General features: G+C 43.8%; 1 protein-coding gene across 7 annotated transcripts in view; it reads left to right on the top strand.

The window, feature by feature from the left end:
• The window catches only part of LOC115465528 (putative deoxyribonuclease TATDN3), a 37,688-nt gene that overhangs the window by 13,591 nt on the left and 1,368 nt on the right, over positions 1-22,729 (top strand). For 3 of the 7 annotated variants that reach the window (XM_030196057.1, XM_030196054.1, XM_030196060.1), the window contains 6 exons: positions 2,454-2,538; positions 6,442-6,504; positions 12,893-13,036; positions 14,139-14,199; positions 14,558-14,670; positions 21,222-21,302. In XM_030196057.1, coding sequence (XP_030051917.1) covers positions 2,454-2,538; positions 6,442-6,504; positions 12,893-13,036; positions 14,139-14,199; positions 14,558-14,670; positions 21,222-21,302 — 547 coding nt within the window. The remainder of the gene's footprint in view (positions 1-2,453; positions 2,539-6,441; positions 6,505-12,892; positions 13,037-14,138; positions 14,200-14,557; positions 14,671-21,221; positions 21,303-22,729) is intronic. The other 4 variants (XM_030196059.1, XM_030196058.1, XM_030196056.1 and 1 more) reach the window with 4 other exon arrangements.

Genomic DNA, 22,729 nt, shown 5'->3' with positions numbered 1-22,729 from the left:
AAGTCCAAATGCAGATTTATTTCACTTTTGGATGTTTTTCTGTTTTGAAAATGAGCCCTTCTGTCTGATACATAAAGCCCATTTAGGATTACCCTTGTATCGTTCCTCAGTTATTATTCCTTATACTCCTGCCAGAGCTCTCCATTCCCTAGAGGCTAATCGCCTGGTCCCACCTGCTCCTAGATTTGCCCACTATGAGACTACCCATAAGTCAGTTATTTATTTTGTGGTCCCTAAGCTCTGGAACGATCTTCCTCCGATTTATTCATTTAGCACCTTAGAAAAAGATCTAGGTGTTGTTGTAGACAATATGCTGAAATCTGCTCAGTGAACGGCGGCGGACAAAAAAGCAAACAGGATGCTAGGAATTATTAGGAAAGGGATGGTAAATAAGCCCAAGAATGCTATAATACCCCTGTATCGCTCCATGGTGCGACCTCACCTTTAGTGTTGCATTGAGTTTTGGTCGCCGTATCTCAAAAAAGATATAGCGGAATTAGAAAGGTTCAAAGAAGAGCGACCAAAATGATAAAGGGGATGAATGTCCTCTTATATGAAGAAAGGCTAAAGAGGTTAGGGCTCTTCAGCTTGGAAAAGAGACGGCTGAGTGGAGATATGATTGAGGTGCAAAATCCTGAGTGTTGTAGAACAAGTAGAAGTGAATCGATTTTTTAATTTTTCAAAAAATACAAAAATTATGGGACACTCAATGAAGTTACATGGAAATACTTTTAAAACATAGTAACATAGTAGATGACGGCAGAAAAAGACCTGCATGGTCCATCCAGTCTGCCCAACAAGATAAACTCACATGTGCTACTTTTTGTGTATACCTTACTTTGATTTGTACCTGTCCTTTTCAGGGCACAGACTGTATAAGTCTGCCCAGCACTATCCCCGCCTCCCAACCACCAGCCCCACCTCCCACCACCGGCTCTGGCACAGACCGTATAAGTCTGCCCAGCACCATCTCCACCTCCCGCCACCGGTTCTGCCACCCAATCTTAGCTAAGCTCCTTCTGAACAGGATTCCTTTATGTTTATCCCACGCATGTTTGAATTCCATTACCGTTTTCGTTTCCACCTCCTCCCGCGGGAGGGCATTCCAAGCATCCACTACTCTGTGAAAAAATACTTGCTGGCATTTTTCTTGAGTCTGCCCCCCTTCAATCTCATTTCATGTCCTCTTGTTCTACTGCCTTCGCATCTCCGGAAAAGGTTCATTTGCAGATTAATACCTTTCAAAAACCAAATAGGAGGAAATATTTTTTCACTCAACGAATGGTTAAGCTCTGGAACTTCTTCCCGGAGGATGTGGTTAGCATACCTGGGTTTAAAAGAGTTTGAACAAGTTCCTGGAGGAAAGGTCCATAGACTGCTATTGAGACAGACATGGGGAAGCCACTGCTTTCCCTGGGATTGGTAGCATAGAATGTTGCTACTATTTGTGTTTCTGCCAGGTACTTGTGACCTGGATTGGCCACTGTTGGAAACAGGATACTGGGCTAGATGGACCATTTGTCTGACCCAGTATGGATATTTTTATGTTCTTACTTAAAACTCATTTTTCCAACGTGCTTTTGGCCCCCCTACCAGAGTCCTGCCATCCCTGAGATTGTGGAAAATTCTTCCGCTCTCTGGGATCCTTTTACAAAGCGGCGGTAAGCCCAACGCAGGCTTACCACTCACTAAAAGGGAAGTACCACCGGTCTACCGCAGCAGCCCAGCAGTAGTTCCCACCCCCCAGTGTGCATCATATGTGGCGCTACAAAAATATTTTTATTTTTGTAGTGCCGGTGTGTACCCGGCGGTAATCAGGCAATGCCGTGCGCTGCCCAGTTGCCATGGGGTTAGCGCGGGAGCCCTTACCAGCATCTCAATGGATGGTGGTAAGTGCACCCCCCCCCCCCCCCAAAAAAAAAAAAGCCTTTCACATGCCGCACAGCCATTTCCTGAAGAAAAATAAAACCCTGCCTTTTATCTGCTGTGGTAAAAGGGGGCCTCGCGTACATCAAAAACATGCGCCGACGCCAGTGCAGGCCTCCTTTTGCCACAGCTTTGTAAAAGGACCCCTCTATTTTTTATCTCTTTGTGTATACTTTCCTATCATTGTGCTGGCATACTTTTCCATTTGTTGATTATTGTTTTTATTGATTGTAAACCGCTTTAACCCTTCTGCTGGAAACTGTGGTATATCAAATATTTTAATAAACGACATAATTGTGTACAGCTCTTACTATAGGGTAATCCAAGGGAAGGTGGAAAAACATTGGCCATCTGTAGCATTCTGCAAATGTGACAAATTTCTTTCTGATGTCAGTTATGTCAGTTGGCTCAGAAGGGCTGAATTTGCATTTAGTGTAGTGACCAGGCTTGCGATGCAGCACATCCCTGGGCAGTTCTCTTCTCTTCTCTTTATACTTTTCCTTTCTATATTTGTGCCATGTTTTTAGGTTCTCTGGTTTTGTCATGCCATGTCTGGGAGTTCATCCAGTGCAAGGTGTTCCACCAGAGGAGCAACGCAGTGCTACGCTAGAGGTAAAACAAAGAGCCTTTGACAAAATTATTATCAAGGGGTCATTTCAACAGATAACTAAAGGATTTGGAGAATGCTTCAATAGAGCCTACAAAAAGAACCCTTAAAGACACAAATCACCTCCTAAACTATCCTATCTAACACCATCTTCTCTAATTCCTCATCCATCTTCAGCTTACTTTTGATTGTATCCAATATCCTGTCATGACTTTGTCATAACAACACTCTGTAAGCCACATTGAGCCTGCAAATAGGTGGGAAAATGTGGGGTACAAATGCAATAAATAATAATAATAACCAAGACCCTAATTAAATTATCTTACAGTGTATCCTGGCTTACTTGACTATTTCTGTTTAATCCTTGCTGCCCCAGTTGCAAATGGATTCCCCCTCTCCTTGGAGCTATTTGTGCCCTCCTACCTATCTACCTTTGTCCTCTTTTTTTTTTTTTTTTTTCCTATTCTTTTTCATTTTTTTTCTTTGTTTTTTGTCAGTCTGTTTGGATTGCTTCTTGTGGTTATAGATATTTTGTCCTTTATTTTTCACTTTGTGAACTGCTTTGATATTGCTGATCAGGCAGTAGGTCAATTTCAATAAGTTAAAGTAAATGAACACAGTAAATTGTGGCAAAGAGGACCAAATTGGCATAACCTGTCTGCACAAGTTGAGATTCTTCCACTTGGGACAGAAGAGCATATCATTCTGGATATGCAGCCCAACACCAGTTCCCCCACCGTCTCCATCTTGCCTTTTACCTGATTTCTCAAACCTTTTTCCACCATTGTCCTACTTAAATCACCTGTGTCCCTTTCCTTCTCTCACTGGGAGGTTTTCTAATAACCCACACAGCTATACAGTACAATACAATATATATGTCTATCCCACAAAATCCCATTTCTATGTGATTAACAAAATTACAAAATAAAACTGGGTAGATCCCAGGAAAAATATACCGTATTTTTCGGACTATAAGACGCACTTTTTTCCCCCCAAATTTGGGAGGAAAATGGGGGGTGCATCTTATAGTCCGAAGGTAGCGAGGTCCGATTTCGGGATCGCCCTCCCCCCGAGTTCGGGATCGCCCTCCCCTACTCACGTCACGCGATGTTCCCTGGTGGTCTAGTGACGTTGGGGCAGGAAAGAGCCCCCTCTTTCCTGCCCAGCGCGCTGCTCTCCGTCCTCCTGTATGCTGCCTGACGGTCTCGGCGAGATTCAAAATGGCCGCCGAGAATTGAAGTCTTGGCGGCCATTTTGAATCTCGCCGAGACCGTCAGGCAACATACAGGAGGACGGAGAGCAGCGCGCTGGGCAGGAAAGAGGGGGGCTCTTTCCTGCCCCGACGTCACTAGACCACCAGAGAACATCGCGTGACGTGAGTAGGGGAGGGCGATCCCGAACTCGGACAAGACGCACCGGAGCACCTAGGTTTTAGAGGAGGGAAAAAGGAAAAAAAAATTTTTCCTATTTCCCTCCTCTAAAACCTAGGTGCGTCTTATGGTCCGGTGCGTCTTATAGTCTGAAAAATACGGTAATAATAATTAACTGAAACTATTATGGAGATACAAAAATGTTAGCAAAAAATACATTTAAGACAGTTTATAGAAAGATTAAACAATCCATCATCCAAAACATCCTGCTCATTGAAGTTTGGTTTTGAGCTATGGTCACTCTATGCAGTTAATAATAGTAACTTCCTGACTATCACTATTGGGGTTAATTGCAGATCCTTCCAAGCCAAGTGATGTGCAGTGAAAAGAGCAGCAGGCAGGCTCACTGATCAAAGGAAGAGCAGGAATGCAGAGTGGGATTGAGAGAGGGAAAGTTCTCCAAAGGATTGAGCTCCAGAGCTAAGCAAGTCCTTGACTGCAGCAATCAGTTTTCAGAGCTCAAGCACAAAATTACAGGAACAAGGCAGTGGAATAGTTTCATATAGGCCCATAACTGTGGCCTGGTGGCCCATGTAATTGTAATGCAAAGGGAATATTGAGCAATGTGAATGTATTTATTTGGATACTTTGCTCACACCTTTTCAATAGTACCTCAAGGTGAGTTACGTTCAGGTACACTGATAAGGACCCTCACTTTGCTGCATGGGGTCTACTGTAAATTGTTTGGCTTTGATTGGTGATATATACTCAGCGTCCAGGCCTAACATACATTCAGCCCTTTCTACAGAGATAGCAGCACAATCGCAGTAAGGATCTGCTTTGTGTGTATTAGAGTAAGACAAGCAGCATTTTCTGGTGCTTAACCTATACAGTGCACAGTTGCTGATTGGTCAGTAATTTTTTTTTTCCCTATCATGAGCTTGTTGGGAAGACTTTTGAAAAATGTACTCTTCTATAAACACCACCTTCTCCGGCAGGTTCTTCATAGTAAACCTAGTTGTGGAGCCTTGAGGTGAGACTGTAGGGTTATATTAGCAGTGCAGCATGTATTTATTTATTTTTATTCCCAGATTGTAATAGTACATCAAACAGTATAATTGACATTTAGAGGGGCATTTTCAAAAGAAACGTCCAAGTTGCGATTTGGATGTCTTTGTAAAACGTCCAAATCTGGGGGCGGGGAAAACCATATTTTCAAAAAAAGATGGATGTCCATCTTTCATTTCGAAAATACCATCAAAGACGTCCAAATCCAAGGACATCCTTAGATATGGACGTCCTTGGATTTGAACATCTTTGATTTTCGGCGATTTTCGAATCCAAAGATGTCCAAGTCAAAAACATCCAAATGCAAGCCATTTGGACATGGGAGGAGCCAGCATTTTTAGTGCACTGGTCCCCTTGACATGCCAGGACACCAACTGGGCACCCTAGGGGTTACTGCAGTGAACTTCATGAAATGCTCCCAGGAACATAGCTCCCTTACCTTGTGTGCTGAGCCCCCCAAAACCCACTACCCACAACTGTACACCACTACCATAGCCCTTACGGGTGAAGGGGGCACCTATATGTGGGTACAGTGGATTTGTGGTGGATTTTGGAGAGTTCGCTGTTTCCTCCACAAATGTAACAGGTAGGTGGGGTATGGGCCTGGGTCCGACTGTCTGAAGTGCACTGCAGTACCCACTAAAACTGCTCCTGGAACCTTCATGCGCTGTCATGGACCTGAGTATGACATCTGAAGCTAGCATAGAGGCTGGCACAAAATATTTTTAAAGATGTTTTTTGAGGGTGGGAGGGGGTTAGTGACCACTGGGGGAGTAACAGGAGGTCATCACCGATTCCCTCTAGTGGTCATCTGGTCATTTCGGGCACCTTTTTGTGCCTTATTCGTAAAAAAAACATGTCCAGGTGAAAATGTCCAAGTGTTCGTCATGGACGTCCTTGCTTTTTTCGATTATGGGTCAAAGATGTCCAAGTGTTAGGCACACTCAAGTCCTGCCTTCACTACGCCTTCGACACACCCCCTTGAAATTTGGACGTCCTTGCGACGGACTTCACTTGGAGACATCCAAAATCGGGTTTCAATTATACCAATTTGGACGTCTCTGGGAGATGGACGTCCATGTTCCGATTTATGTCGACAGATGGACATTCTTCTCTTTCGAAAATGAGCTTGTTAGTATGAGAAGCAGTCGGAAAGCACAGCTTAAATTAGGTCCTCAGAGGAAGAAGCATTAAAACAGGCAATGAATAGAATAGCAGCAGCCTTTAGTTACCTTCCTTATTCTGTTGAAAGGTTTTATTAGTACTAAGGAAGTTAGATTAAATGTGTGGCAAAGGGCTTTCTTTACAGGTACTCCTAATTCGGGCCATTTTATGCCTTCCTTCCGTCCCCTTGTATATACCCAGTTGGAGCCCCTGTTCCTATTGCCAGGTACTGTGCTGCCATTGCTGCTCCAGGCCAGCTGGGAGGCCTTTCATTTCTGCTTTGGTATTGTTTGTTTCTTTCTGCAGGATTTGGCTGCTGCATTGCCCCTCATCGAACGCTACAAAGACAAACTGTTGGCAGTGGGTGAGGTAAGCAGCAGTTCCTGGCTGTATATCATGTTCAAGAAGTGGTAATGGAGCATTATGTGCTTGATAACCTTTTTCTACTAGTCCCACATCAGATTGGGCCAGATGTGGGTATAGCGCCAACAGTTTAAGTGAGACCAGTACTCCAGAAGAGCTTCCCAGAAGATCTTTAGAAACCAGTGACATGTTCAGTATTTACCAGTAAATTTAGGGCGGGACGAGCAGAGCAGTCACCCAGGGTGCTATGGAGCCCTGAGCTGGCTCTAGCATGAGAAAGAAGAGAGTGAGAGAGAGAGTGAGAGTCCACATGAACCAGAAGAGGAAATCTCCTTCTCTTCCCCAGTCCAGTCTCGTGCCTTCCTTTGGTGTTAGTTAAGTGCTTGTCTCAGAATAGCCGATAGCCTCTCCAGCTTTGCCATTATTGCTCTTTATTCTTCCATGCTGCCCCTATTGCCTTCACAAAAAAGTGATGGACAAGTTTGCCAGAAGGTCGTTTACCTCCAGTGGACCAGCAAGAGGTCAGGGAGGCATTGACATTCCCACCTTGGGCCTCACCTTCTACAGAGCCAGCCCTGACCACACTCAAGGATACAGAATGGGTTAGAGATGGATGACTAAAACTACCGTAGTCCTATTAAGACCCTGTAGTAGTGTAGTTTAATTTTACCCCTTGTGCAGCCCTGCGTGAGTGTTCTTTAGGACTAGGCCTTAAGTGACTCCTTTACCCTTCTTAATATGTCACTGGTTGGGTTAGTAAATAATAACACAATACTACATTTTCCTCTCACTAGAATGATACAAAAAATCAGTATATAATTATGGAATTATAATCTGGAGGAAAAAAGAGCCTCACAGAGCTCCTAGACAATATATCAGTCTATTAGAGCTGAAACGGATCTTAAACTGATCCTCTGTTCATCATTGGCTCTAAAATAACCTCCAAGAAAGCATATTAATCATTGCTCACTAACAGATTTCAAAAAAAATAAGTGTAGTGACAAATTTAATAGTTCCATCCAATTGTTACTTCACAAAATATTGGAACTTAGTGCAAAATAAGCACTTATCTTTAATGCTAGAAGACTTCAGACACACTTCTTAGGACACTCCAAGCCTTCGTAAAAAAACTGCTTCAGGGCTTAGGTAGCGCTAGTCTTATGAAAACCGCCGGAGCCACACCATCTCTTTCATCCGAGTACAACATAACACAGTATAACCTTCTCAAGAGGTGCCTATCTCCTCTTCAGTGTGACTTTCTGAAACAATAGTTGGCTGAGCCTCCAGTCTCCCTTTCTCTGTTAAGTCTCTGCTGGCTGGAACCTGGTTCCAGCCTCTCCCAGGGGAGCAGGAGGCCATCTTCCACTCATTCCAGGATTCTAGATTTCCGTACTCACACTCACATTAAGACTCTCACTTATTAGGGACAGAGAAAATGGCTGTGGCAGCAGCTCAGACTGGCATTCTTTGCTCAGTTGTACTGTGGAGGAATGTGGCTGCACAAGAGGTTTCACTGTAGGTCCGTGACCTGCATAGCTAATTCTCCTTCCATATAGGAGAGCAAAGTGAACCACTGACTATAGCTTTTGTCTGCTTAAGGCCGAAAATGCTGAAAACTTTACTTCATACATATTTCAACAAAGTAACAGAGAAGAATGGGAATATGCTTTCCCCTCCCCCCCCCCCCCCCCCCCCCTTAGTTCCAGAACTAAAACTGCTGTTGGGTAGGATGAGGCAAACAGATAGACATGATAAACCAAAATCTCTTCTAAGATAAGTATCACCCAGCAGATGGTGCTATACCCATATGGTCCTGTATGAGGTAACATACTAGAAAATTACATTAAATAAAAAGTTGAAACATAAACTACAACCTAGGAAAAGGCCCCAGATTTTTTTTCTGACTGTGCAGTTTGTGGGAGAATTCTGTCCAGATCGCCCACTCAGATACAAATCCACCTATGCATCCAGCTTCTCCTACTTAAGTGCACAACTGTGGAACGCACTGTCAAAAACAGTAAAAACTATGCTAGACCACCTAAATTTCCGGAAAGCACTAAAGACAGTCCTGTTCAGAAGAGCATACCCCACTGACCCAACATAAAAAATACCTGGACACCTGCGACACAATATAACCAAAGACCGTAATGGACGTTACCTGCCTCTTCCTCCCTCTCTTCCTATCTAAGTTCCCTCAATTATCTACCATACATGTACCTTATCCTATATAATAATTCTCACCTCCAACGTTCTATGTGTCTGGCTGCCTGTGTCTGTGGCTTTCTTCAGAGTTGGTCTGCTAGGCTCCGAAGTCCAAGCTGACGTCACATGCAGCACTGACCAACCGCATGACAGCAGCATGAGGCCCTACCCTCGCCACCACGCCCCATCCCCAAGGTCGCCATTGCTACCCCCCCTCCACCCCCCCAGGGTCGTCACCATTCCCCCCTCCATCCTCCCCCTCCCGAGGTCGCCGCAGCCACTGCTCCCCCCATTCCCGAGGTCGCCTCTCTCCCCTACCCCCCTCCAGCCACCCAGGTTGTTCAGTGAATGCTTCGGGGGAAGGCAGGAAAGATCCCAAGTCATGCCTGCCCGCTGCCGGCGCTGACCCTCCCCTGCTGCCGGAACACTCTTCAAAATGGCCGCCGAGACTTCTCGGCAGCCATTTTGAAGAGCGATCCGGCAGCGGGGGAGGGTCAGCACCGGCAGCAGGCAGGCAAAACTGGGGATCTTTCCTGCCTGCTGTTAACGGTAATTACGTAAGCCACATTGAGCCTGCAAAAAGGTGGGAAAATGTGGGATACAAATGTAACAAATAATAATGCATTTTGCACCTATCTTTGGACATAAGCATTTATGTCAGCCAAAGGCTGGTGTAAAATCTGGTGCCCAGCTCATGGCAATTAGGTATGCAAATGCAGATAAATATAGTAGAATTGGAAAAGGTGCAGCGAAGGGCAACTAAAATGATAGCTGGGATGGGACGACTTCCCTGTGAAGAAAGACTAAAGAGGCTAGGGCTTTTCAGCTTGGAGAAGAGACGGCTGAGGGGAGACATGATAGAGGTATATAAAATAATGAGTGGAGTGGAACAGGTGGATGTGAAGCGTCTGTCCACGCTTTCCAAAAATACTAGGACTAGGGGGCATGCGATGAAACTACAGTGTAGTAAATTTAAAACAAATCGGAGAAACCTTTTCTTCACCCAACGCATAATTAAACTCTGGAATTCGTTGCTGGAGAACGTGGTGAAGGCGGTTAGCTTAGCAGAGTTTTAAAAGGGGTTAGACGGTTTCCTAAATAACAAGTCCATAAACCGCTACTAAATGGACTTGGGAAAAATCCACAATTCCAGGAATAACATGTATAGAATGTTTGTACGTTTGGGAAGCTCGCCAGGTGCCCTTGGCCTGGATTGGCTGCTGTCGTGGACAGGATGCTGGGCTCGATGGACCCTTGGTCTTTGCCCAGTGTGGCATTACTTATGTACTTATAATGACCTAATGGTTAACGCAGTGGGTTGCGAACCTGGGGAACTGGGTTCAATTCCCGCTGCTGCCAGATGGTCAGCAGTGGGTTGAGGTCCTGGGGAACCAGGTTCAATTCCCTCTGCAGCTCTGTGTGACCCTGGGCAAATCACTTAACTCTCTGATGCCCCAGTTACAACAGTAGTACAATGTACTACTTAGATTGTGATCCCACTAGGGACAGACCCAGTACCTGTAAAATGAAACTGTAAACCGCTTAGGTCTAAGCAGTATGTAAATACTGAAATGAAAGTGACTAAATTGTGGAAACACCCCTGACCGTCTCATGCCCCTCCCATGGCCTCACAGCTTTGGAGTTAACACTATGAAATTTAGGCACTCATGTTATAGAATGGGGATGTAGGGCAGATCCGCACGTAACTCCTAATGATGGCTAATTAAGTGCTTGATAGTGTCAGTTATGTTTAAATTTATTTATTGAAATTTTAATTACACAAGTCGAATACACTTGTTAGGAAATACAGAGAGAATCAAGTTACAAGAAATTATAAGTACAATTACCAGACTTTACAATCAATCCGGAATTAAATTATACACTCTTCCTTAGACCCCTAATAAGCAAGGAAGGGGGAGGCGTTAAGCAAATAAGGAGAAATTTCACCACCATATTAATAAATCGACATAGCCTGATAACCAACTAATATTCTCTTCGCTGACAGTTGTTGATTCCCTTGCACGGCTGTTTAGCTTTTTCTGGTCCAAGAAAACCTGCAACTGAGACGGTTCTAGAAAAACATACTTATTCCCTAAATAGATTATTCTACATTTACAGGGGTATGCGAACATAAATGTACCCCAATGGCTCTTGTTTCATTTCACAAATTTAGGAATTTCTTCCTCCGTTCTTGCGTTGACTTAGCAACATCTGGATAAATCCATATTTTCTGACCATGAAACAACTTTGAAGAATTTTTAAAGTATAATTTCAGCACATGATTCAGGTCTTGTTCAAAAACAAATTGAGCAATCAAAGTTCCACGGCAAATTATCTCAACATTAGAATCTTCTAGGAAAGCAGTCAAATTTTGAGGTTCCTGCAATTCTCTTTGACCATTTGTTGGTAACGTTATATCCCGATCCCTTTTTTGAAGAATATAATAAACCTTATTACAAGGAGGTATATTAGAAGATGGGATCTGTAATATTTCTTATAGGTACATTTTAAATAGGTCATTTGAATTTGTTAAAGACAACCTTGGAAAGTTCAGGAGTCTCAAATTTAATCGTCTATTATGGTTTTCCATTTGCTCAATTTTACGATGGATTCTAGGTTTATCTTCTATTAAAGCTCCAACAGTGTCGGTTATTGATTGTTATCAATTAGGAATAATACCCGTCGTAGCCATGTTTCGCCCTCAGGCTGCGTCAGGGGTACAAACTATAAAAACAAAACACAAATGTAAAAACATATATAACCATTTAACAATGTCATAAGCATGATTCAACTAATAAAAAGCAATTATTTAAGACACAATTACTTAAAAAAGATTCAATATATATAAAACAATCCTTCAAAAGTTCTAAAAAACATGTATGGACCTACATGATATCATCTATAAAACAAATATTTATAATTATCATTAAAATCATATATCATGTAAAATTTTACAAAAAAATTAAAAATTTTACATGATGTATGATTTTAATAAAAATTGTAGATTAAAATTTTGTATTAGTTGAATCATGCTTATGACATTGTTAAATGGTTATATATGTTTTTACATTTGTGTTTTGTTTTTATAGTTTGTACCCCTGACGCAGCCTGAGGGCGAAACGTGGCCACGTCGGGTATTATTCCAAATAAATGCATTTGATTCCACTGCTTTGTTGTTTTTTATCTACTGTTTTGTAAGCAGTTGTGTGCCTTTTTGTTTTTTTGGTTTGTTATCAATTAGGCCAATTACTTTGGATGCAGGTCTTGGATCTGCACACAAAATTGCATGACCAGCTTTGGGCGACCTATACAGAATTCCCTAGATATTGTATCTCCTACTATTAATAATATTAAACATTAACTGTATAGTGCTACAAGGTGTACAGAGTGCTGTACAGATACACGTAGCAGATGGTCCCTTCTCTGTGGAGCTTACAGTTTAGATGGGACAGACAATACAAATTGGGGAGAATCAGGAAAAAGATTCAAAATCTCAAACTTGGATTAGGAGATGTAGTTTAGCTGAATACAAGGATCGTTCTATCCAGTTGTACACAGTTTGAAGAACTGAAACTTTGCCCCATAAAATAATCTATGTAAGTAAACCAAAAGATGGGATGGGCGAGAGGGTTAACGGGTAGCAAGCTTAAGGTGCCTTCCACTTAGTAAGGAAAGAAGTTCTATGGAAATGTTCACTATAAAGCACTTTCTGCTGTAGTGTAGAAACTGTCTCCCACCAGCTCAGTCAATCCACTGCCCATTTTGCAATCTACAACTTACATGAGAATTCAAGCAGCTACTGTTCCAGTCCCCTTGCCTCTTAGCAGGTGCTGCTATAATCCAACTTCTTTTTCTTGTCACTTTGTGACCTTTTCCTGACCCTTGAGCTCCTTGTCTCCACCACACACCCAGTCTAGCCAATTTGATAAGTGAGAGATTTGTGGTTGGTCCCAAAATTGTGGCATCCTAGGAGCGAAGGGCCTAGTTCACTTCACAAAACCATGATCCTGCCAGGAGACATCATTGAGCGTATCTGTATTAGGTGACTAAGAGGTGTATTTTGTAAGTCTAAGTGCATTGAAAATGAGCCCGTGGTATAAAATTGAATTGTCAGCTTTCTACTTGATGTCCTAAATGTAATTCAGTATAGCATCAGGATTGTGACCTTCCACTTTCTGTATTTATGCCCCAGGTTGGGTTAGATTTCACCCCAAGAATTGCCTGCACCGGTGACCAGAGAGAGGAACAGAGACAAGTCCTAATCAAACAGATTAAATTGGCGAAGAGACTGGATCTACCCTTGTGGGTTACTATATCTTGGTTAATTAAGAGACAGATGAGTTCATTTATCTTTATATGCATGGACAACATTAAGGCACAAACTAATGATATTGGTAGGAAAGATCATGTATGGGGTCCAGAAGCGCATAGCCAGGGCTGCTGGTAGAATACATTTTAGGGCTGTAGGCAGGGCACCAGATGGATACCTAGCAGGATACTCAGTGTAGGCCATAGTTTTAGGATTTACGTAGGGAACCCCTGAGGAGCTGTAAATGGGATTCAGGGCCAGATGCACTAAACTTAACGAGCCAGCAACCTGGTTTTTAAACTGGTTCTAGCCAGTTTAGTGCACAAGTAGTAAACCGGCACATGCACAAAAGGGTTCTCCGAGCCATTTTCCTGTCACGGTAGCAGCTAACGAAAATGGAATGCAAATGAGCTAATTACTATTATAATGTGAATGCGATGCGATGCACTATCGTTTCCGACCCCATGCACCTTGGAAAACCTAACGGGAGGTCTGCACCTCTCGTTGGGGCTGCTGTGAGCGGGACCCATGCAGAGGAGGATGTCCTTCGCAAAAATCGGAAGAAAAAAAACGTCCAAGTGCTCGTCAGGGACATCCTGTGCTAACACTTGGACATCCTTCACTCAAAAAAAAAGGACGTCCCTGACGAACACTTGGATGTTATTTTTCTTCAGATTTTGTGATGGGCATCCTTTTTGGACGTGTTTTTTCTTACGTGCCCGAAATGACCACCTCCGGAGAGACTTGGGGATCGGGACATGCGAGGACGTCCAAATCAAAACTATTTGGACATCCCTTTTGATTATGCCTCTCCAGGTCTCTCTCAGCCAATCACAGCACCCATGTGGGGGGGGGGTGAGGGGGAGGGAGCCCTTGCTAGCGCCCGTTTCATTTCACACAGAAACGGGCCTCTTTTACTAGTGTTTCTATGTTTCTATAGCTTTTCAAAACCCCACAATGAGCTGCCAATAGTTTGCTGAACACCAAAACTACAGCCTCTGCATTTTGGCATTCATGGGCCACATACATTGCTGAGTTGCTCTTCCCTTTTCCACTTATGTAGACTCCATTTTACTGCTCTGTTTATACTGAGTAATTGCTATTTTTTTTTTCTTTTTACCCCACATACACAAGAAATGTCCATTCACGGTCAGCTGGAAGACCAACCATTAACCTTCTAAAAGAGCAAGGTACAGTTAATTTTGTTTGCATATTCACAATCTGTATAAGCTACAGATGGACATGGGAGACTTTTCTTGTCTGCTTGTGCCTTCATTGGTGGAGGAAGGGGGGGATTTTCCTGATCTAAGAGCTTGCTACTTAAAATGGAAACTTGTTTTCTCTGTCCTGTTTGGTCATAGTTCAGTGTAAGGATTTATAACTACAAATGTGCTGTTTTTGCTGTGTGTCATGTTTTAAAATCATACCTTGAGGTATAGCATTTCTGCATTTATATCAACATGGTATACTGAAGGTATTTATGATCTGTTTATGAGTTTAACAGGTTTTCAGAAGCACAAAAGTGAATCATTATTTCTCTTACCCTAGGTGCAGAGAAGGTACTGCTTCATGCATTTGATGGCAAACCATCCGTTGCTATGGAGGGTGTGAAAGCTGGATATTACTTTTCTATTCCTCCTTCTATCATAAGGAGTGAACAGGTAAAGTGCTTCAATTTATTTATTTTTGCAAAATAATGCAAAGGACAGCAATCTGCATAATACAGGCCCCTTGTACATCAGAAATTTAGACACAGTGGAAATCATCGTAGTAGAAAGCAATGTTGCCTACCTGTAATAGGTGTTTCTTTAGACAGCAGCATTGATAAATCACACAAGTGGGTGACATTAGCCAGTGGTGCTGTGGCAGAACTGCTCTCCCAGAGTCAGAATCTAGTGTAAAGTTCTAAGCACTTGCATCCCTTCCTGCATGCTGTAGTCTCCTCAGCTCTTCAGATGCTTCCAGAGCTTACTTTTAAAACATTTTTGAGTTTTACCAAAGCATACAAAAATATAAACCACACAACAATACTTTACTCCCAATTCCCCAATAACAAATGTTCCCCATGTACTACACACACTGAAAAATACCCTTTCCCCATCCTGCATAGCAACAGAAAAATAAACCCCACTATCCCTGGAGAGGGTAGATCTTGTTTCCTGTAACATAAAGTTTGCTTCCAGAGCTTAATTTAGGCAAATGTCGGGGAGGTAGAACAAATTGTGCCACAACTTTCTGGGATTTGAAAATCACGCTATTTCTGAGGAGATATTAGTGCATTTAGCTTGACTCTGCATAATTCTACCTGAGCATCAGCTTCCACTCTATTATGTCATTGTTCTGGACCCCTCAAAGTAGAAGCATTTTCAGTTGTGCAGCGATAGCTGATCCCTCAGATGACATCATTAGCTGCGACTTCCTGTACACCATTTCTGAATTGCATTGTCAAAGGGACATACCCCTTTGTGGGCCTTCTGTGGGCCATTTTGTTCTACACTAATCTAGCATTAAGCAGCCGGGAATGGCCGCCACCGGTTAACATGTGTCTTAGGGCTAATCGGCCATTTTCAGTGACATAAGTGGTTTATCACCACAGAAAATAAAGCCAGCAATGTTGGGAGTGTTCCAGTGGTGTGACCAGTTAAATCCCGATTATTGGAACTTAACCGGCCAGGCTTACTGGGCTAATAAAACCTCATAAATAGCAGTGCTGTCTTTCCCCATTAAACCATGACCGGTTAAGTCTGAATATTGATTTAACCGATCATCTGCTAGCCGTTGTTGCAAGAACTGGATATTCAATGCTGGTCGCTGGAAATGGCCTGACACTGAATATCCAGGTTGAACACCAGCGGCAGGCAGTGAAAGCGCTGCCCATCACCTGCTGAATATTGGGGGGGGGGGGGGGGGGGTAAGTTTTGTATTTTATAGTTGCTTACCGCTGACATGATACTTTCAGTTGGGGCAGGGTATGATTATACTATACTGATTACTCTCTTTTGTTGTTTTGGGGTGTTGAGTAGTATAGATTTTAATGCTATTAGGCATCTCTCTCCTCTTTGAATGTTATGGATTCTGTTCAGCATATTTCTGTTCAGATGGGTAGATGTCCCTGTAAGATCAATTTTTCCCAAAACATTGGCTTTGATAAATTCATTGTGCTCCTTATCAGTCCTGCTGCCTATGCAAACACTGGTTACTTGTAAATAAACATTGCTTTTTCAATCAGGAAGCAGAACTGAGTCAGGCACTCAAGTAGGTGATTCCCAAGCTTACAACTGCTCATGTAATATTGTCTTAGTGTGTGGAGCAGCCCCCACAATGAATGGCAAGAGTTGTTAGCTGATAAGGAGAGATGAGCTATCATTGTTTAATCAAGATACTTTCCTTTGCTGAGACTTGGCTCAAACAATCCAGTGCAGTAAAGTGCAAAAAGAGGACCAAGTAAATATCATGGAATCTAATGAGTTACACAGTAAGAGAGCTACTGTGAGTGCATTAGGTCTGATTTGATGAGACCTGATTGTGGAGCTGAGGAGAGATTTGCTGGTTAACAGAAAGCGTATACATAAAATCCAGGGTGAGGGCTAGTCCACATCTGCAAACAGGAATAGCTTTTTGACAACATACACTGGAAAACGATGTTAGTCGAGAATTCACCATTGTCGCAAGAAAGCATCTGCAAACAGAGCAAGTGGCTCCACTAAGATACAAAGTATGCAGGCGCTGCTAATTTGTGCACATGATTTGCCCTGTAATGAGACAGAGCTGAGGCGGAGGAACACCAAAGAAAGATTAGGAGCAGTGGCGTTCCTAGGGGGCTGACACCCGGGGTGGATCGCCAATGCGCCCCGCCCCCCCCCTGGGTGCAGCGCCCCCACAGAACAGCGCAACGCCCCCCCCCCCCCCCGGCGAAAGAACCCCCCTCCCCCCCCCGGGTGCACGCCGCTGGTGGGGGGGGGGGTGCCGCGTGCCTGCCGGCTCTTCGTTTTCATGCTCCCTCTGCCCCGGAACAGGAAGTAACCTGTTCCGGGACAAAGGGAGCATGAAAATGAAGAGCCGACAGGCGTGCGGCACCCCCCCCCCCCCCCCAGCGGCGTGCACCCGGAGCGGACCGCCCCCACCGCCCCCCCTTGGTACGCCACTGATTAGGAGTGTGAATTTCAGTGGAATTCCAGATACTAGGAAGTACACTGTATTGATAAAGCAGTAAGGAAACGATATGAAATAGCCACAGCGCTGAAGCCCAGTATTGTAGGGTCAGCATGGCTGGCATGATGGGCCCTGAATGAATGGCCCAAATCTGTGCTATGATAGGCTGAGTTCCTGGTTCTGTAGAGAGCTGTGGGTTTATTAGCGCTTCAGGATGTGTCTTATAAGGGAAGAATGAAAAGCTGAGGAGAAACTGATAGAACTGAATAAGAACGATTATCTTCCTCATGAGAGGTAAGACTGTATAGAGAGACACTAGTTGTTTAGGTAGAGGAATACTAGAAGTTCACGCTTGGGATACTCTATGTGATGAGGAACAAATGGGATACTTGTAACCATGTCCGTTCAGATAAGAACGGGTGCATTGCCATTCACCACACAGAAGAAAAGAATGGGGAGGGCTTTCCTGAGATTTTCTGCTGACACCACCGAGGTTTGCAAAATGTACTGAAAGACAGAAAACCCTCTGTGTAATCTTTCCATTCTTCTTTGGGGTTTTGGGGGGGGGGGGTGTTTAACATGAAGAGTAGAAGGTTGGCGTGTCTGTTTTAGTGGGGAAGGTTGTATGATATTGACCTGGAGAATAAAGTAGATTCCTTCCTCCAAGAAGCTGGTATGTTTGGAGGGAGACCAGGACTGTGGGGAAAATGTAAGTAGGGAAGGGAAATGGGACTTGATATACTGCCTTTCTAAGGTGTTTGCAACTACATTCAAAGTGGTTTACATATATTCAGGTACTTATTTTGTACCAGGGGCAATGGAGGATTAAGTGACTTGCCCAGAGTCAAAGGAGCTACAGTGGGAATCGAACTCAGTTCCCAGGATCAAAGTCCATTGCACTAACTACTAGGCTACTAGGTAGTAGTTGCTGATTGAAATAGATTAGTTACATAAGAATATGGAGAGGAACAGTGCATCCACTGCAGTCCAAAATTGGTGTAACCCATGTATAAATTGAGGCCATTTACAGAGCCAGATTTGACCCCCCCCCCCCCCCCCCCCCCCCCCCAGCCAACAGGTCTTTCTCCCAGACACACACGTAGCCAAATTTGATCCCCCTACTCAGCCAACAGGCCTCACTCACATTCCCGCTTTCGCATGGAGACACTAAGACCAGTCATAGCCTCGGTTCAAGTGGGAGACCTCCTCACCGCCCTCAATCTCAAGGAGGTGTACTTGCATATATCCGCAACACGCAAGAACATTTACCAAGGTTATGGTGGTGGTGGCATTTTTCCTTTGGCGCCAGGGAATCAGAGTTCACCTGTATCTCAAAGACTGCCTCATTCATGCATCATACTATTCGGACAGCTTGGCAGCGACGGAAAAATTTGTCCGCCTTCTATGGCCCCACGCTCCCAGCAGCACCAAGCTCAATTGCAAATAGATAATCAAGGTGTGCTGTGCTGTTTCTGACTATCACTGATGTTTTCATTATGCGGTAATTCCCAGTAGTGACCTGTTCAGTCACTTTCTGCAGGATCCTGCCCATACAGAAAGAGAACAGCACGTCTGAGGGAGCGGGACCCACTAGAGAAGGACTGAGCACATCACTGCTGGGGCGCGCCACATACCGAAAGCAGCAGCGGCATTCAAAACAAAACAGCGATCCATTTTTAAAGTAGTGCTTTGAGGATCCATGGTATCTGTCTTTTACCCAGACCCTCAGCAAGGGAAGCATGTGTTGAGGGCAGCATTAACTTATGCTTCTGGCTGATGGGTGGGCCTGATGTGGGAGAAATGGCACTCAAAATCTTTCTGAAGTCGCATGCTTTAAGCACGGCACAGAGAAGTGGGGTCTTCTTTGAAAGACTTTCAGTAATATAAAATCAGATTGGTGAAAAAAATGTACAAAGTTGAACACTAGCAATTTCTGGTGAAGTGATACAGATGTGTTACTGACAAGTTGATTCAGTCCTGAGTTTGCCTCATTGCATGCAAGGACTTGAACTTCTGATTTCTTTGCTTCTTTTAGGGAATATAAGTCCAGTTATGCAGTGGGATAAACTCAGTGCCGGATTAAGTTGTCAGGCATATCTAGAGCCAGTTGGCATCTTTAGTGCCATTGGCTTCATTAAAAATAACTTTCAAGCTGGCTGTGATTATCTCCTTTTGTTCCACAAGAACTCCAGAAGGAAATATTCATTGGTACGGAATGGAAAGGCATAGGCTTGAGAATGTTTTCCAACATAGATTTGTAGAAGCAATGGAGGTGTGGAAGGAGGAATGTGTGTTGGAAGTCTGGGGAAGAATGTCCACGGATTAAAATCATAACAGTATTTTGATTAAAATTTTAAAAATATATATATGTAATGTTTTTCTTTGGTTATATACAAAAGGCCCTACATAATATATAAAACTGAAAAACATGCAGGGACAGGGTTGGATCGAGTGTGAGGCTTGCGTGGATGGGGTCAGAGCTTGCAGTGACAGAGTCAAAACTTTCTGGCACGGGGTGAGGATGGACACAGACTTTCTCCCCATTTCATTCTCTAGTCCAGACTAAAGGCTTTCTGTTCATGTGTAAGTGCACTGGGCAGAGAATGTGCAGGGCAGAATGGAACAGATTGCACAAAAGAAGCCGACTGCTCTGTGCAAAAGAAGCTTCGAGTTAATCTACAACCCCCAAATGAGTAGAGCAAGAAAGAGTAGCTTCCATATAGTGCCACTCTGCATCTGCACCTCTCGGGCCTCTTTGCAAATAGGAGGCATTCACCTGAAGCAGTTCTCCAAGCTGAGTGAGAGATGGCCCCATCACTCAGGTAGTCTGGTATACTAGCACCACAGACGGAAAGTTTCAAAGATGGTTTTGATGTTGATGATGTTCAATCCTGTTACCCTTTTGAGTTAAAGACATGACCATGCAGAACATGTAATTATAAAAGTCATTATTGGGATCCCTGTGATCAAGGAACAGGCAAAAAGAGGACAGTAGGCGAGCTTATATTTTTAGTCAGCATATGCAAATAACATCAAAGGACTTTGACTCTAAACTGAAAAGGGTAAAATGATCAGATAGAGACATTTTGGGGGGAGAGCTCTTTCACATGTCTGTTCAACAGAGCAAAAGTAACAAAATGGGGGAGCTGAGGAGGCCACTGTGTGTGGGAAAAACTGTGCATACTGAGAACTTTACAGTATTATTAATTATTTAGATTTTGCTCACACCTTTTTCAGTAGTAGCTCAAGGTGAGTTACATTCAGGTACAGTGGATATTTCTCTGTCCCAGGAGGGCTCACAATCTAAGTTTGTACCTGAGGCAATGGAGGGTTAAGTGACTTTCCCAAGGTCACAAGGAGCAGTAGTGGGATTTGAACCAGTCGCCTCTGGATTGCAATACCGGTGCTCTAACCACTAGGCCACTCCTCCACTCTGTTCTGAGCTGTGGAAAAGCAGTTCTGTCCCACTGCTTTTGGATGACAGCACCCGTTCATGTGCCTGACTCCATACTGCTTGTCTTAGAAAGTGAAGTATTATCTCTGATTTATCATTCTCATGCTGTGCCAGATGTAAAATTTGCAGCATTAAAGATCTGAGCTGAGAATACTGGCTGCAGCTGTGATCATGTCTGTCTGAGATAGGAAGCTCAGAATAATCTAAGATTCATAGTTCTGAGAACTTCCTGAACAGGCCACTGGAGAATGTGCAGTTACTGATGTAGGGCAAAGAACCTCAGACGTTGTGGCTTCATGTCCCTTTTATCCTAAGGATGATCCATTTGCTTCACTAGTAACTGCTTTGAAAATGGCACTTCAGAATGCATTGCAGCACTGCACCCTGTTTCCAGCTTTGTGTGCGTTTTTCTAGGTGATAGAAGTCATCAATGCAAAAAGTTGGTAGGCGAGCATTAACCAGCTCTGCATAGACATGAAAACATCCACAGACTTAATAATTATAACACTAGAAGAACAGGATGATTGCCTTTCTTGGGCGTAAGATTTACTTATGCATGTGGTCGATGTACAGAGGGGACTTCACAGCTGTCTCCTTTCTTTTAAGAAGCAGAAGCTGGTGAAGCAGCTGCCCTTGGATTGCTTGTGCTTAGAAACCGACTCACCTGCATTAGGCCCTGAAAAGCAGGTCAGTTACACAGACTTTCTTTTTTTTTTTTTTTTGTAAAGGGTTGTGGTATTTCTACAGTTGTGGGCTTCAGATGAAGACTAACCCATGGGTGTCAGATAACAATGTATGAGCAAACTTTTGTGCAAAAAAACTGGAGAGCTTTTGCCCTCACAAGATAAAGCTAAGGAAGAGGTCTTAGGCAGCGTTTTATGCACAAGGATCCCCTCCAGGTCTACTGGGATGGACCCAGGTCTTGCGGGGTCCCCACAAAAATGCATGGCAATCCGAGATTTGCCTCCTCTCCCCTGAGCCGCAGGGGGCCCTCCCAGCACATACCTCAAGCCACCCTGGTGGTCTAGTAGATTCTTTGGAGCAGGAAAGATCCCCATTCTTTCCTGCTTCTGTCACCACTTTTTTAAAATGGCTGCCAAGACTTCCAGCGGCGGCCTACTACTACTACTACTTAACATTTCTAGAGCGCTACAAGGGTTACGCAGCGCACTGCTGGAAGTCTCGGAAGCCATTCTAAAGAAGCGGTGTGGCAGAAAGAGGATCAGAGGCAACAGGCAGGAAAGGCTGGGGATTTTTCCTGCCCTGAAGAAGCAACTAGACTACCAGGGTGGCTTGAGGTATGTGTCGAGAGGGCACCCAGGGCTGGAGGAGAGTCATATGTGGGAAAGAGGGAGGGAAGGAAGGAAGGAGGGAGAAACTGTAAGTGTAAAAAAGCAAGGTTGATATGTTTCCCCTTGCTCAGCCGTCATTGCTGTACACTCAAAACAAAGTAAACAAACCTATGAGCTGCTGCATCCACGTTGTCATTCTTTATTGTTGGTGCCATTTTTATTTAATCTCACTTATATTTTCGAACATGCAAGCTTGTGCATATGGATGTACACAGAGGAAGTATAATAACTTTTCATAGGTAGAGTAGTAATCCTATATAATAAAAAGCACCTCCAACGTTCTGAAGCCGAGAAAGTGAAGCCTTGAAGCATTTGTGCGCTCTGTAAGGCTCCGTCTCCTGAATTGACGTCACGTAGTTCCGGGAACGTCACCCGCAGCACTGACAACCGCACGACAGCAGCACGAGGCCCCCCACGCCCCCCCAGGTCACTGCCACCGCCACTCATGCTGCTTTTAAAATATTTAAAATAGATTTAAATGTATACAAGTATACAGAGAATGCCACCCTATGGGAATTGCAATTTAAATTTGTTATGAGACTGCACATTAGAGAGTTGCACGGGGATAGAAATCTAACCCATCCCGGCTCCACTGCAATCAAACCCGTCCCCGTGGGGAAGCTAACCCATCCCCACCTGTCCCCGCCTTAAGTAATTTCCTCCAGCTTGCCCTGCCCTTGCTGTGCTGCAGTCACTTTGACCCCCTCCCAAGAAAGCCAGATTCTATAAGCAGTAAAAATACTAGTAAAAATAACATAAATC

The sequence above is a fragment of the Microcaecilia unicolor genome, chromosome 3 (genome assembly GCF_901765095.1).
Source record: "Microcaecilia unicolor chromosome 3, aMicUni1.1, whole genome shotgun sequence".
Taxonomy (NCBI): Eukaryota; Metazoa; Chordata; class Amphibia; order Gymnophiona; family Siphonopidae; genus Microcaecilia; species Microcaecilia unicolor.
Note: the sequence above shows the minus strand (reverse complement) of the source record. Positions and strands in the feature narration are given on the sequence as shown.